At 50.6% G+C, this 15,838-nt stretch overlaps 1 protein-coding gene across 3 annotated transcripts in view; it reads right to left on the bottom strand.

Moving 5' to 3' along the window:
- Positions 1–15,838, bottom strand: part of LOC307071708 (phosphofurin acidic cluster sorting protein 2) — a 48,631-nt gene that overhangs the window by 5,515 nt on the left and 27,278 nt on the right. The window contains exons 9-22 of one of the 3 annotated variants that reach the window (XM_079730767.1): positions 14,783–14,934; positions 14,190–14,283; positions 12,217–12,303; positions 10,692–10,834; positions 9,849–9,981; positions 8,367–8,471; positions 7,949–8,055; positions 6,038–6,192; positions 5,543–5,653; positions 3,789–3,891; positions 1,617–1,659; positions 969–1,044; positions 841–883; positions 22–154 (exon numbers count right to left, since the gene is read on the bottom strand). In XM_079730767.1, the coding sequence (XP_079586893.1) occupies positions 145–154; positions 841–883; positions 969–1,044; positions 1,617–1,659; positions 3,789–3,891; positions 5,543–5,653; positions 6,038–6,192; positions 7,949–8,055; positions 8,367–8,471; positions 9,849–9,981; positions 10,692–10,834; positions 12,217–12,303; positions 14,190–14,283; positions 14,783–14,934 (1,362 nt within the window). In that variant the 3' untranslated portion in view covers positions 22–144. Of the gene's footprint in view, positions 1–15; positions 155–840; positions 884–968; positions 1,045–1,616; positions 1,660–3,788; positions 3,892–5,542; positions 5,654–6,037; positions 6,193–6,445; positions 7,445–7,948; positions 8,056–8,366; positions 8,472–9,848; positions 9,982–10,691; positions 10,835–12,216; positions 12,304–14,189; positions 14,284–14,782; positions 14,935–15,838 lie in introns of those variants that run through there. The other 2 variants (XM_079730765.1, XM_079730766.1) reach the window with 2 other exon arrangements.

Genomic DNA, 15,838 nt, shown 5'->3' with positions numbered 1-15,838 from the left:
CGAGGCGGTACCCACCCAGCTCCGGAGAGGGCGGTGGAGACAGAGGGGGACTGCGGCGGCGTGTTGCCGATCTCCTTGCCGTACGAGCCGGGCGCGGGCGGCGTGGGCGACGACAGGATGCCCGGGTTCACCACCATGGCGTCGTCAGAGTCCACTGCGGAACGGGGAGCACGTTATTCCTGAAGGAGACCCCGTCGCCTTTAGAAACACTACACTTCCAGGGCGCGTACCATAAATTCTCGCTGTTCTTACGGCAGCGACGGAGGCTCGATTCCTGCCCGTTGCATGTCCTTCCCTCTCTCTCTCCCATACCTTCCTGTCTAACGTAATACGTCTTCATGAATAAAAATGCTTTAATAAATCGTAAAAAGAACTACACTTCCCAGACCTCTGCGTTTCCTCCCCTAAGACCCACTTTAACGAGCACTTTGTATGAACTATTGTCGCCATTTGATTGGTTCAGCCAGTTCAGCTGTTTAACCGAACCGTTAACTTTGTCACTAGTTTTTCGTTTTTAATGTTAATACATATGCAGATACTGCTACCCTGTAGCCTTGTGATACATCCCTGTCTCTAGAGGCAATAAAATGAAATGTCATAATAATAAACATAATTTATGACCCCAACCCCAGCCCAATCTGTGGATTGATTTAACGACGTAAGGATTCCCACGGGTGTGATCCACACATATTTGCGTCTCATCTTAATCTGGCTGTGTGAAGGTCACATGACGTTCTGTACAGTCACTAGCGTCAGAGAGCGAGACAGAGAACAATGGTGACACCTGCACCACCAGCGGTGAGTAACCCCATCCGACGGCCTCCTCCTTGACCGGCTCACCTGAGGTGGAGAGACTGTGCTCCACGATCCCAACCTTCACCACCTGAGGGGAGACATAAACTACGTCAGCGTGTTACCAGAACACACATTCATGTTATGACTACCAGCCCCCTTTTTAGAACTCCCACCTAAACGGCATGAATCCATATAGAACTCCTTTTGATGACCACATTCATGACAGCGGTATCTTTGGGGATGTTGCACCTGGTTGTTTGCGTGGACATTGCACATTTGAACCTTTCAATGATAAAGGTAGACACTAAATATAATTACTGTGCCCACCCCCCACCAGTTAAAGCCAGGGTTGGCAATTTATTTTTTGTCGTATTTATTGAAATTCTCTTGACATCCTGACAGCAATCATTAAATCAAATGCTCTGACAAAAAAATGAAACAATTCTGGGGTATGTTGCTGTCGCAGGCCTGTAATAAGCCTGTCTAATAATTTCTTTCGGCCTGAATGAAATGATTGGATGGCCTCCCTGTCCGTCAACCTACCAACCCGGCTACCTGTGCGCACTCTGCCCGTGCCCTCACTGCACATGAATTGAGTCTTCCATGAGGCTAGGCAGACCTAGCGCTTCAGCTAGCAAGCGAGGCAGACCTAATGCTTAAGCTAGTGAGCCAATCATGTGTGTTGTGGGAGTGGCTTTGGAGGGAGGCCAGAAGGGAGGCGTTGGGATGTTTTAAGCTGGATACTTTCAAAATCTAGCTTACTCAGGCTTGCTCTAAATAGACTACCCTCGCGTTAAGAAATAAAAGAAAACATATCATACCCCGATAAATGGCACGAATTTCTGGCAGGAGTCCTCATCGGGGCTGTGGACAAAGAGAGAGAGAGAGAGAGAGAGAGAGAGAGAGAGAGAGAGAGAGAGAGAGAGAGAGAGAGAGAGAGAGAGAGAGAGAGAGAGAGAGAGAGAGAGAGAGAGAGAGAGAGAGAGAGAGAGAGAGAGAGAGAGAGCGAGAGAGAGAGAGAGAGAGAGAGAGAGAGAGAGAGAGAGAGAGAGAGAGAGAGAAGAACAGCATGCGTGTGAGCACAGCAGTTCCACCACGAGAGTGCTACAATGACAACTCCCGAAAACCCAGGGACACGCACAAGAACACTCAATGGTCCCGGGGGAGGGGTGGGTGGGCTGACCCAGGTGGGAGCCGAGACCCCATGTCCCATCGCAGCGGGGATGGAACATGGCTGGCTGAGTGGAATGGCTGCGCTGACGTTCCTGGGGGGCTGGGGTTAGAGGATGGGGGCAGGTTGGGGGGGTCAGGCTATGATGAGATGAATGGAAGGGGGGGGGGGGGGGGGTATTGCTCCTTACAACCACAATAAATTGATAAGTGTAGAAATAGATGATAGATAGAGGGGCCAGCTTTATAGGGAGGGGGCGGAACAGAGCAGCGTGGTTTCGGAATATTCGGGAATTCCGTCGTTGGTGAATCGGGTCGGGCCGTTGGTGGAGGCTGGGAACGTTAAACAGCTCTCGGCCTCTTGGATTTGATTTGGTTTAAAGGATGAGGATGAAGACAATGCAGGTTGTCCTGGCCCCTCTGAGGGTTCCTGTATTGCTGTAGTAATCATATTGTTGTCTTCTCAGACGACGCAGGGCCTAGATCCAATAGCAATCGGATTCATGTGCTGCTTAAAATCAAGATATGCACGATTTCTGCTTCTGCTTTGGAAAAAATGATTAGATAGAATTACGCTGGAAGATTATTAGAAGGGTTCATTAGAGGGTATATTATTGTACATGTTGCATCAAATTTAGAAAGAGAAAGTGTTATGTTGTTATGGTTATATCTAAGTCAATGTGAGCTACAGAAATATTAAGCTTAATTAATTAAGAATGATGCTCGAAGGGAAATCAACACTCATGTTGTTTACATTATTTAAATCTAAATAGGCAGCAAAGCACATCTGCCAAGTTATTAGAGTAACATTTGGATCATTCTGTGAAATTGGAATTGGCTTAAAAAAGGTAGACAGGGTTTATTATTTATAACCACTCAAAAGGCAAACCGACATAATGTTTCAGTTAGGTTGTTAGGCATCATATCGTCACGGCAACAACACCACACAGGACTGGACACACGGTTAGACTCTGAAGACACAGCAGGCCAAGGGACAGAGTGCATGGGGGCGTCGAGTTGTTAGAGACACGTGAGTAGTGGACGTGACAGAGGTGGACATGTGGCAGACACACAGCAGGGGGGGGGGGGGGGGATCATCACGCCATGGACCACCAGAGAAAAATCAGGAGGGTGGAATAGAAAAAGAAAACTCAAAAGTGAAAAACAAGAGCCGGTTCAGATACCTGATGTAAAAATCAAAATACAAACTTCTCTTCCTTGAGTGCAAACCAAAGGGGGTGGGACAAGGAGGGGGGGAGAAGGAATGCAACAGCGTTAAAATAAATAATTGCTCTCGTTGTATTGATTCAGTAGCCTCAGGCTGGAAATGTATATAATCAGGCTGGACGTATAAAATGAAACTTATCTTTGCGAAATCATGTGTCTGCGTGTGTCTGTGTGAGGGTGTGTCTGTCTGTTTGCGTGTGTGTGTGTCTGAGCGTCTGCGTGTGTGTCTGAGTGTGTGTGTGTGTGTCTGAGCGTGTGGGTGTGTCTGAGCGTGTGGGTGTGCGTTTGCTGGGACACACTTTGCATGCAACTGTGCCCATAGCTGCTTGGCCCACATGCAATTCCTAAGCATGCGTTGCAGCCGTTAATCAGGTCATTTACGCGCCGGGTCTGGCCATCATCTGCCATTTGCTTTAATCTCACAAAAAAATAAGAAAACGCAACCAGACAAAGTCCAGAGACGACACAGCATTCACAAAGACCGTGCTCACAGACCGACCAGCACACAGCTCACACTGAACAGGAGCAAGACACATAACAAGACATTAAATGCTGCTCAGTCTGGTTGTGATAAATGTGGCATTTTAAAGATTTACCTCTTCTGTTTGTAGGTGAGCATGGCTTCTGAGATGGGGAACTGGTGGGAGACGTTGGCGCCGGCCAGATACTGGCCCACGCGGCCCGCCACGTCCAGGTTATCTGCAAAGACGGACACAGAAACCCAGGACGTGAGGATACAACATGTACCAAAGCCTTTAGCCGAGTGGTCTGCAGCAGGAGAGAGGGACACAGAGCAGGAGAGAGAGAGACATAGAGCAGAGGAGAGAGAGACAGAGACAGAGACAGAGAGACATACAGACAGAGCAGAAGAAAGAGACACACAGAGCAGAAGAGAGAGAGACACATAGCAGGAGAGAGACAGAGCAGAGGACAGAGAGACAGAGACAGAGACATAGACAGAGCAGAAGAAAAAAGAGACACACAGAGCAGGAGAGAGAAAGAGAGACATAGAGCAGAGGAAAGAGAGACAGAGACACAGAGAGAGAGACAAACAGCAGAAGAGAGACAGACACACAGAGCAGAAGAGAGTGTGTGCCTGCCAGAGGCTGCCCAACTAGAGCGAAACAAGATGCAAATGAATACTTTTTAAAGGCCATACTTGCATATAGGTCGCTGGAGGATTGTGTGCGCATAAATAATTCCCATTTTGCAGAATGGGGGGCCGTGGTTGAGCAGGGGCGCGTGTGTTGCGTGTAGAATGTCATAAACATGGGAAGAATTGGGTCCGGCATGCGGAGCTGATGAATGTTTGTCAGTTTGGGGAAATATCACACTGAGTGGAAACAGACCAATTGTTTGTGTGTGCGTGTATGTGTGTATGTGGATGTGTGTTTGCGCATACGTGTTTGTGTTGGTGTGTATGGGTGTCTGTGCATATGTGTGTCTGTGTGCGCGTGTCTGCGTCTTTGTCTGTGTCTGCGTGCATGTGATTGTGCATACGTGTGTGTGCGTCTGTCAGTGTGTGCTTGTGTTTGCCGCTTGTGTTTGCATGTGTACGTGGTCCAACTTGGCCGGGCTCTGTTCGACTGGCAGGCGGCAGGGTTTTGAGGATGGCTCCCAGGGCCAGCCCCCCCCCCCCCCCGAGCGTTCCCACCGCTCGCCCTGTCGGGAGAACAGCTAAAGGCCGGGCGCTAGTGAAGACCCACCGACCACTCAGAACCCTTCCCATGTTGCCACAGCTCACCCCTTCGCCTGGCAACCCCCCGCTGGGAGAATGCGAGCGAGACAGAGAGACGTTACTCGCAAACCGTCTCCTCACTCCGTTGTAAGTTATCGAGCAAATTAAGAAGGAGCAAAACCACGGAGGAGGAGGAGGAGGAGGAGGGCGGCCGGGCAAGTGGGGGGGGGGGGCCTGGTGGGGCTGGCTGTAGGGATGGGAACCGACATGAACAGAGAGGAGCCAGCTTGGATCAAAGTCTCGCCTGTGCCCGTGAGTGGGTGTGTGAGTGTGTGAGTGTGACTGTGTGAGTGTTTTTTTGTTTGTTTGTTTGTGAGAGAAGCAGGGGGAGAGGAATCGAGGAGAGCTGTGAACCGCCACTGCAGCCAATTTGGAATTAGGTCAATTAAAATGATTTGCTCCAGCGACGGGGTGGTCCAACAGGCCTAACCCAAGGAAGCTCCTCTGGTTACGTGTCCCGTAGCACGTACGCCCGCCGCCAACAGGCTAACAGCATCGCTCTCCAACTTCAAACGAGAAGCGATCAATGCTCATTCTCACAGGGATAAAGTCCAGTACCAGCCAGCTGCCCTAAAGACCTGGACACAAGACACACACGGTGGGACTCCTGACCTAGGGTGGGCCGCTCTGTCCTGCAGAACAGGTCCCTCCAGGCCGTGTCCATGAAGATGGTGTTGAAGCGGCTGTCGAACGACGCCATGTATTTAGCCAGGGGATGGGAACCTGTTGGGGAACACAGGGGGGCAATCAGTATGGAGCACCACTGCCTACCACACCCACAAGAGGTGAGTACAATGTGGACATTGGCCAGAATGCTTGGAGGCTTGTAATATAAAAATATATTTCATTTTTTATTATCTAATTATATTATCAAATTTATATTGTTCTTTTTTTTTGTTATTCTTTATATTGTTTACGATTCTTTTATAGATTTATTTCATTTCTAAAATAAAAAATATACATGTTTTTATTTTATATTATTCGTTATATTATTGTTTTATATTGTTATTTTTTATTATTATTATTATTATTATTATTATTATTATTATTTATTTTTATATTTATTTTACGTTTGTCACGTCATCTCCGTCACCATGGTAACCTCACCGATGGGGATGACCAGGAAGCGAATGTAGCTGAGCCAGTCGGGGGTCTTGTTGGCCAGCTGCTCCACGAAGAAGCGCAGGATGGTGCTCAGGTAGCACTGGTCCCCCGCCACCGCCACCTTGATGGTGGGAGGCATCTGGGCGTTGCAGTTACAGCTGCACAGGGTCGAGGGGGCGAGAGAGAGAGAGAGAGAGAGAGAGAGAGAGAGAGAGAGAGAGAGAGAGAGAGAGAGCGGGAGAACGGGAGAACGAGAGAGAGATCGGGAGAACGAGAGAGAGAACGAGAGAGAGAGAGAGAGAACCAGAGAACGGGAGAGAGAGGGAACCAGAGAACGGGAGAGAGAGGGAACCAGAGAACGGGAGAGAGAGAGAGGGCGAGAGAAACAGAGACAAAGAGAAAGGGAGAATAAGCCAGGGAAGGTGTTCGAGTTGCAACTTGCCAGAATGACAACCGAGCGCGAGAGCAGAGAATGTGTGAGAAGGAAATGACGAGCGACAGACAGTGTGAAAGCTTCAGTCTTACAGCAGAGGCAGGCTTATAGCTCCAACCGTTCACTGCCAGTTGGCACACACACAGACCCAGTCTAGTTCTGGAGAACGTGTTCAGATTAGCGTTACAAAGGAAAATCGTTAAGAGGAAGGTTTAATCCTCATGATGGCGTCATATAACCAACATGCCAAAACATCTCGCTACACAATAACAATATGGTGTCGACTTTCACCATTAAAACTGTATCGCTTTGAGGGGGGCGTGGCTTTATAGTGGAGAGCAGCCGTGTGATTGGAGAAAAGCCACTTGGCTTGGATGGACAGGAGACGGGAAAGAGGAAGGGGGTGACACTGAGTTTGACAGAGGAAGAGGAGGTGACACTGGGTTTGACAGAGAAAGAGGAGGTGACACTGAGTTTGACAGAGGAAGAGGAGTGACACTGGGTTTGACAGAGGAAGGGGAGTGACACTGGGTTTGACAGAGGAAGAGGAGGTGACACTGGGTTTGACAGAGGAAGAGGAGTGACACTGGGTTTGAAAGAGGAAGAGGAGGTGACACCGAGTTTGACAGAGGAAGAGGAGGTGACACTGGGTTTGACAGAGGAAGGGGAGTGACACTGGGTTTGACAGAGGAAGGGGAGTGACACTGGGTTTGACAGAGGAAGGGGAGTGACACTGGGTTTGAAAGAGGAAGAGGAGGTGACACCGAGTTTGACAGAGGAAGAGGAGGTGACACTGGGTTTGACAGAGGAAGGGGAGTGACACTGGGTTTGACAGAGGAAGAGGAGGTGACACTGGGTTTGACAGAGGAAGGGGAGTGACACTGGGTTTGACAGAGGAAGGGGAGTGACACTGGCTGAGACGGGGAATTCCAGTCTGAGCTGCGGCCTCCTCTGCCCATCTCAGCAGATGGTCGCCGCTGGGACAGACAACAATCAGAAAGCAATCAATCCAGGAAAAGCGGAGGTCTGGAACTCAATGCTTTTTAAATGGCAATGAAATAAGAAGATGTGCAGTCCAGAGACACAGACCTACAGCCTCGGGACAACGCTCTGGTCAGGAGTGAATGTCTTTACTGTTGGATCTGACTGAGCAACGGAGCCCATACTGGGTCTAGGTAACAGGTCACAACACTGACTACTATTACTAGGTGATAGTAATACGGCACTGCTGGCTAGGAGCCAGGATGTTGCTGAATGTTTAAAAGTTCTGTAGCACCCAGACAAACCATCACACACACACACACACACACACACACACACACACACACACACACAGGCACAAACCAGCACGCACGCACGCACGCACACACACAGGCACACACCCACAGACAGGGACACATCCATCCACACATGAACGTGTGTGTGTGTGTGTGCGTGCGTGCGTGTGCATGCGTTTGAGAGATAATGAGAGAGAGCCTCACAATCTCTGTATGCGTGTGACGATGGTGTTGAAGGCAGCCTGGACGTCTGCGGCAGAGCAGGTGGACACGATTGGCTGGCCGTGCCCATGCAGCACCTCCGCTACATACTGGGACACACAGAGGAGCACGTCAGACAAACACATCAGACACACACACACACACACACAAACGGTGGTGGGCGTGGAGCCGCCTTGATTCATAATGTAATGATGAATCACACGCATATCAAATCACCCATGCATTAGTCTTTAGGCTACAGTGCATAAACCCATCGTATAACAGTTAAAGCTGATATTTCTGTCAGGTAGGAAGAGGAATTGACATCCAGGTCCCTACAAATTAAAAAAGTATCCGTTCCCCACACACAGGCCCACACCAACGCCGACTCACAGACTGACACACGCATGACTACACACACCTGGCCTTGCCACTCCATGGTGTTGATGAGGATGATGCTCTCGGGTAAGCGCTCGTCAGAGATGAGGATCTGGTTCAGCTGGTCGTACACAGACTTCCTGGGGACCTGCGGGCGCGAGTACCACATTACAGCAGGAATGAGAACATGCAGAGGCCTGCGCATAATGTTAGTGGTGTACTATTTGGACACTCAAAATGCATGATATTTTCCAATCATTACCCTCCCGTAAGGATCTTATGCAACGGAAACAATGTTCACTCCTCCAGTAAATAGGACGGACCTTAGCTACGACTTGGCAACGGGAGGTATAGCCCACTCAGCTATGAGCTAACGTTATGCATTGTACATATTTATAATTCGAAATTCGTCCCAGCCTTTATACCAGATACTCTAGGGTCTATAGCATATAACCGCGTTGTCTGATTACAGTTTAATTCATTTTTAACAATTTACCAGATCTCGTTTTGAAGACGAATCATCATCGTTTCAATGGGAATCGCGACGGTCTATACTTTCAACATAAGGTGTACTTTGAAATTCGTCCCATTACAGTTTAATGCATTTTTCACAATTTACCAGCTCTCGTTTTGAAGGCTGAACAGACAATAGAGTACTAAAGTGTGTAGTCACGTTTCCATAGCAACCGATTTTCGGTTCTACACAAACCAAATTAAAGGGGAAATCCTATGCCACACGAACCTTTTATAGAAAAGGAACGATTTTTTTGCGAATTGATTTGCGAGTTTGCTTTACCAATGATGTAAATTATATTGAGAATAGATTGTCTTTATATAAAAAAAAAACTAAACTAAACTGACGTTTACAAACTTCTCCTTTTAATACCCCAGGGGAATACATGAACGCCTCGACATGTTTCGATTGGTAGTGATTTTCACCTCTAGAAATTGATTTATTTTCATTTTCAAAGAAACAACGCATGGAACCAATGGAAAACGCCATCGCTCGTTCGGTTGTTTAGAACTGAAAATCCGGTTGCCAGGACAACGTGACGTTTTCACTCTAGTACTCTATTTGACTGGAACTACTTACCAGGTGTCCATATATCAGGGGTTAGCCTAATTTAATTAGTTTAAAAAGAGAAAACATTTTGACTAAAAGTAATGACATTTAGATAGTTTACTTAAATGCAAGGACTTTTGGTCGACTAAAATGTGACTAAAACTACGAAGGAGAACAATGACTAAAACATGACTAAAACTAATAAGCCTAATAAGACTAAATCTAAAATAGCTGACAAAATTAACACTGCTGACAACACACATACACACAACCGCTGATGACAGACACACACACACAACCCCTTAACGCCACGCACAAACAACCCCTTAACGCCACACACACACACACACACACACACACGCACACACACACACACACACAAACTCGTGTGTGTGTGTGTGTGTTACTCCGAACAGTGGAGTAGCATTGGCCAAGAGCCTGTTCCCAGGCTCAGTGTGGTACCTGCGCTCCGAGCCGGGAGTCCGGGGAGCACTCGCTCTCCATGCTGCTGGTGCGGTCGCTCTGGGCTTTGGAGTTCTGCCGGTCCTTCATTGAGGTGCTGCGCGGACGCCGCTGCAGCTTGTTCTCCGCCTTGCTGAGCAGCAGCACCACCGACCGGGGGGACAGATACAGGACAGACAGACAGGACAGGACAGCAGAGTCAGGATAGAGACAGGACAGACAGACAGGACAGTAGAGTCAGATCCGAGCGGGACGACAGAGACAGGACAGACAGACAGACAGACAGACAGGAGAGCAGAGTCAGGACCGACCGACAGGACAGCAGAGCCAGGACAGACGGACAGGACAGACAGACAGGACAGCAGAGCCAGGAGACAGGACGCAGGAACCAGACTCACACAGGGAGGGGGGTTCAGTAGAAGCCATTGCCTACCGCGGCCGTTTGCTTACTCGGTGCAAGATGCATAATGGAAGCAGAGTTCTATGACACAGAACTACCGCAAATACAAGTTATTCTGCTCCATCTTGACAAGCTGTCCGAACAAACAAATAAAAAACAGCCACAGTAAGCAACCCTGGAATGAACAACGTCAGGCGAACGTAGAAAAGCAGAATCTGCCAATAAACAATACGTAGACGACTATCCTCTTCTGTAAAGTTTGCTAAGCTCATGTGTAATACAATAACAATATTAAATTAACATCCATCTGCCAGCTCGGCTCTGGATTAAAAACCAAACACGACTCCACTGCCATCACTCTTCGTCTCTATATAACTGAACCTCCAAGTGTAGCGGCCAACAGGGCCAGAGGGGGGGGGGGGGGCGGGGCTTCATGGCGCTACCTGGGAGACATGTGGTTCTGGGACTCCGTCTTGCAGAGCTTCCCCACGGTGCTGGCCAGCCGCTCGGTGCTGACGTCCCAGCTGCCGCTCACCTCCCCCTGGGTCGGGCCCTGGCCCAGCCCGCTGTCGTCAGCCTCCATCTCCTGTGCAAAGCACGCACGCACGCACGCACACGCACACGCACACACACACGCACACACACACACATCAGAGAGAGTGAGGACGACACAGCTAATACAGTTCAACACAATGTGGTGCTCTATGTTGTCGAGTTGGCATGCGACGGCAGCAGCGCCAAGGCCATTCGGGGTGGGGGAGGGCAGTGTTGGGCTGGAGCATGTGCGTTTTAGTGTGTGTGTACGTGTGTGTGTGTGTATGTGTGTGTGTGTGTGTACGTGTGTGTGTGTGTACGTGTGTGTGTGTACGTGTGTGTGTACGTGTGTGTGTACGTGTGTGTACATGTGTGTGTGTGTGTGTACGTGTGTGTGTGTACGTGTGTGTGTGTGTACGTGTGTGTGTACATGTGTGTGTGTGTACACGGGTGTGTGTGTTTGAACGTGTGTGTGTGTGTGTGTGTGTGTGTGTGTGTGTGTGTGAGCGTGTGGTTAAACTCTGTGTTCGTGTGTGTAGGGAGGGGTCCGCACAGCTGTCGTGGCTGGGGATAATGATGCACAAGGAACGTGGGGGGCAAGGGTGGGGGAAGGTCGCGGCCGCTCAGCGGGCTGCAGGACAAGTGGAAAAAGATATCCATCACAGAGCCACTCCGAACTGGGTTAGCGGGCCAAGGCGGCGCCCGCCATACTGCAGGCAGGTCAGGGCATGTTTGGGGGGGATCATACTGTGTATTCCGAGACGCAAACAAACAGCAGCAGTGTGCTCACTCCTTCCCCTCTCTCTCTCTACCCTTGCCTCTCTGTACTCTGTCCCTCCCTGCTCTTTCTCCCCTCTCTGTTTGCTTTTTATCTGCTCTCTCTATCCTCCCTTCCAGCCTCTCTCCCTCTCCCCCTCCTCTCTCTTTCCTTTTCCCTCTTTCTCTCTTTCTTTCTTTCCCTCCCCTCTCTCCCTCTCCTCTCTCTCTCCCCCATCCCCCCCTCTATCTCTCTATCTCTCTCTCTCCCTCTCTCCCCCCCTCCCTCCCGGGTCCTTTAGGGACCTGGCTCTGTGGATCCATAATGGATGACGGTGCTCTTTGATTGTGCCTGCCTCTGCGAATACCGACTGATCCTTCTCTTCTGGTTGTGTTTCCACCGCTGGGAGCCGTAAAGTGCTGAGACACAGCGAGGTGAGGCAGGACACCAGCAGCAGGCTGGGGGTCCCAAAGGCAGGGGGGGGGAACTGGAAGTAGTGAGGCCAGCGAAAATCAAACAAACAAAAATACAGCAAACACAGACGGCAGGAGTGGACAGAGATGCCCAGCCGCTGGAAACACACACAGAAAGACATACACACACACGCACGCAGTGAGACACACCCACACAGACACAAGTGGACGCGGGGACACAGACGCAGACACACAGACACGTACCCCAATGACGGGGTCAGGGATGATGTCGTCCTGGTAGCGGGTGCCCGGTGTGACTTTACATCTGTCCACGGTCAGGAACTCTCCGCTCTGTCACCCAAACACAAACAAGCCAACACATGAGACTCACAGGGAGCACATGAGACTCTCTGCTGTAAGGCCAGCCTGGGAGGGAGCGGGGGGCTGGAACGCTACGTTAAATTAAAATTATATAAACAATACGCCACATTTGGCCGCTCCGGAGGGGACAGGCCGTCTGGCTCCATCTGCTCGAGAGCTCAGGAGGGACCAATCGGGTGGCTGCACGACGGACCTCATCTTGCCGGAGAGGCTGCGTGTGGCCGGGGCGCGCTGACACAAGTGGAGCTGGCAGGTATAAATATCTCCCTGCAGGGTGCCTGATAAGCCTGCTGTCCTGCCCTGACAGCACCATTTCACACCGCTCCAAACAGACAGGTGGCCAGGCTAGAGAGCGCTGCTAGAATGGCATTCGTTTCGTTTTACTACAGCCGGTGGATGGCTGCCAACCCTGTCCCGTCGTTGCTGTGGTGTGGGTTTGCAGGCCGGGACAATAATAAGGGGAGGGGAATATAAATAAGGGCCTTGATGGTACGAACAGGGTATTTTAGAGTTCTCACAGTGTTTTTTCTGTCCAATGAGGTGCGCGTGTGTGTATGCGTGCTTGTGTGTGTGACTCGTTGGAAAGAGAGTGCAACCCATCGGCCCGAGGTTTTGTGCGGTCGGCATGTTTGCCTGAGAAGCACACTTCTCAGCGAAACTGACCCTGTTGTCTACCGTATAATATGTCACTGCACGTCTTCTTCAGATGGAACGAGACAAGCAGGAGCCGAAGAAGAGGAGGGAGGAGGAGAAAGACAAAGAAGAAGGGGAATGAAGAAAGAGAAAGAGAAATAGAAAGAGGAGAAAGAAAGGGAAGGAGAAGGAGGAGGAGAAGAACTAAGAAGTAGTGAAAGGAGAAGGAAGAGAAGCAGAACATCGCCATGTTGTTGTGATACACTGCATAACCTTGTGGCTGTGGAGAATAAACGTTTTAGGGCTGCTTGTGTCGTTCGTGTTTTGCGGGGTGAATTTATTGAAATGCAGAGTGCAGCGTCGTTCCTCGTCTGCTCTTAAGTGCACATAAAGAACCAAATCGCCTGACGTTTATGGCTCGACGACGGTGCGCTGTCGCAACGGCCGGTGATGCACCGGGCTGCCGCGTCACAGGCTCCATTGGATTCCTAGATATTTATAAACAGCTCTCCGTGTTTGGCCTTCAGACTCTGCGACGTCTTCTCCTCCCCCACACACTCTTAAACCCCCCCCACCCCCCATTTCCCCCTGTGCTCTTCCCTTCCAACACGACGTAAATCAGCAGGAGAATTTCAGAGATCACTCCATCCCCTCTTCCTGGCAAGCCTTGGAATGTGTGTGTGTGTGTGTGTGTGTGTGTGTGTGTGTGTGTGTGTGTGTGTGTGTGTGTGTGTGTGTGTGTGTGTGTGTGTGTGTGTGTTGTTGGACGAGTTGGGGGTCATCTGGTGTCGAGCCCTATAAATACACGAGGTGGGGGAAGGGGTCGTACAGCGCGTCCTTCCTCCCCCCGTCCAGAGCTGACTAGTGGGAGGAGGATGGGGAGATGTTTGTTGTCTGGGGACACCATTGCTCTAGTGCTGACATTACCTTGCCCAGGGGCGTGGCTGCCTCTAAGGGAATCCCTGAGCCTCTATTTACACACGGGCTGAGGGTTGACGGGCATCTCGACCAGTGGGTGCTCTTGGATGATTGAACGTCGAGAAACACACGTGGCAAGAAAAAGAAAATTGTACAAAGACATGACAGAAATAACCACAGCGGCCCGGGGAGATGACAGGGCCGGTGCCTTGCGTTGGAGCGGCTGTGATGTAGCACCAGCCCGAGGGACGGGGAGGTGGTGTTGGTGGGTGTGTCGTGTGACGGAGGGGCGCCCATCGACTTACGGGAAAGGACAGCTCCCTGTGTTGGCTCTTCTGACTGTGCAGGCTCCCGATCTCCGTCTGGGAGCTGGAGTGGGACATGCCCTCGAAGAACGGCCTGCGAGCACAAAGGGGTGGGTTTAGCGACAGGCTGGACGCCTCCGCCGTCGATTGGTGATCACAGCACGCAAACGTGTGCGCCCATTTGCAGGACGCAGGGGCGCGGTTTCCATAGCGACGCCGGCATGCGAGGGGGAGCTTCAGGGAAGACTGTGATGAGTGCTGCCGTGTATGGATTCAACGACCTCACACCTGTATTCTGGGCTGGCGGCTTGTGAAGTTCGAAAAATGCATTTTTATGGATGGATGGTATCTCCAACGCAACAGAGGAAATGTATCACAAATGTATGCCTGAAATTTCTAATTAAAAGAAAACGATAATATATTGAATATTTCATGGATATAAACAACATTATTTATACATCCCTCCTCCAGGACACACTTGCCCACGTCTATTTATCATGTTATTTATCAATGCCTGACAGTCAAATGATTGAGCTAAAAAAACATTTTGCCAGGCACTACCAGCGCTGATGCAGAGCTCCATGCACACGTACTTGAGCTTGGGTTTGGGGGTGCTGAGCACGCTCTCGTTGTCCTCCATCTCTGGCCCGCTGTCGCTCTGGTTGTACACCTCCAGGCTGTCGTAGAGCAGGTCCAGGTCCTCCTCCACCTCCTGGGTCTGGTCCACTGGGTCCGAGTCCAGAACCTGCAGAGCAACGCACGCACACACACACACACAGGGGTGTCGGGTTAGCTCAGGAGGCAGAGCGGGGTTGACTCGTAACTGGAAGGTTGCTAGTTCGATCCCCCGCTCCTCCTTAGAGAGTCGAGGTGTCCCTGAGCAAGACACCTCACCCTGACTGCTCCTGACGAGCTGGCTGTCGCCTTGCATGGTTGACTCCGCCGCCGGTGTGTGAATGAATCATTGCAAGTCGCTTTGGATAAAACCGCTAAATGTTAAAAAAATAAAGAGTGAGAGGCTATCGTCGATGCCTCACCACGGCAACAGTGGTGCCGTCGATAATGAGGGACGCAGGCTCGATTACGGGGACGCTGGATTGACCGGACCATTGACTGACGCCGTGAACCAGAGGCTTAATTACAGAGCGGCCAAAGAAAGGCTGTAAGGAAATTAAAAAACAATCGGAGCGGGGGCTGTTGCTGTAAATACATCCCTGTTTTGTTTTGGCCCTTGGCAAGCTAATTAACGCCAGCCCATTAAAGGGCGACGGGGGGAGGGGTACAGGCCATAGCGGAGGCGGGGGCGGGGAGGGGAGGTGGGCGGTACATCGTAGAGGGACGACACGCAGGGGAGGCTAGAGTGTCCTAATCAGGTGATTAATGGTACACCAGGGGCAAGGGAGCACGGGCTCAGATACACACACACTTCCCCTCCGTGTGGCCCTGCCCCCTCCCTCCCTCCCTCCCTCCCTCATGACGACCATGTTGTGAGGACATGTTAGACCCGCACACCACCACCACACTGCAGAGAAGGGATTAGGCCACCTGGACGTTTACACAAGCCTCGGCCCGCAAGCTGTGGCTCTGGCGTTGCTGAGTGCTGATGGAGCCAACAGGAGGTTAAACCTCTCACCCCTAATGCTTTTCCC

Source organism: Pollachius pollachius (assembly GCF_949987615.1).
Source record: "Pollachius pollachius genome assembly, chromosome: 2".
NCBI lineage: Eukaryota > Metazoa > Chordata > Actinopteri > Gadiformes > Gadidae > Pollachius > Pollachius pollachius.
The sequence above is the reverse complement of the archived record's forward strand: the minus strand, read 5'-3'. Positions and strand labels throughout refer to the sequence as shown.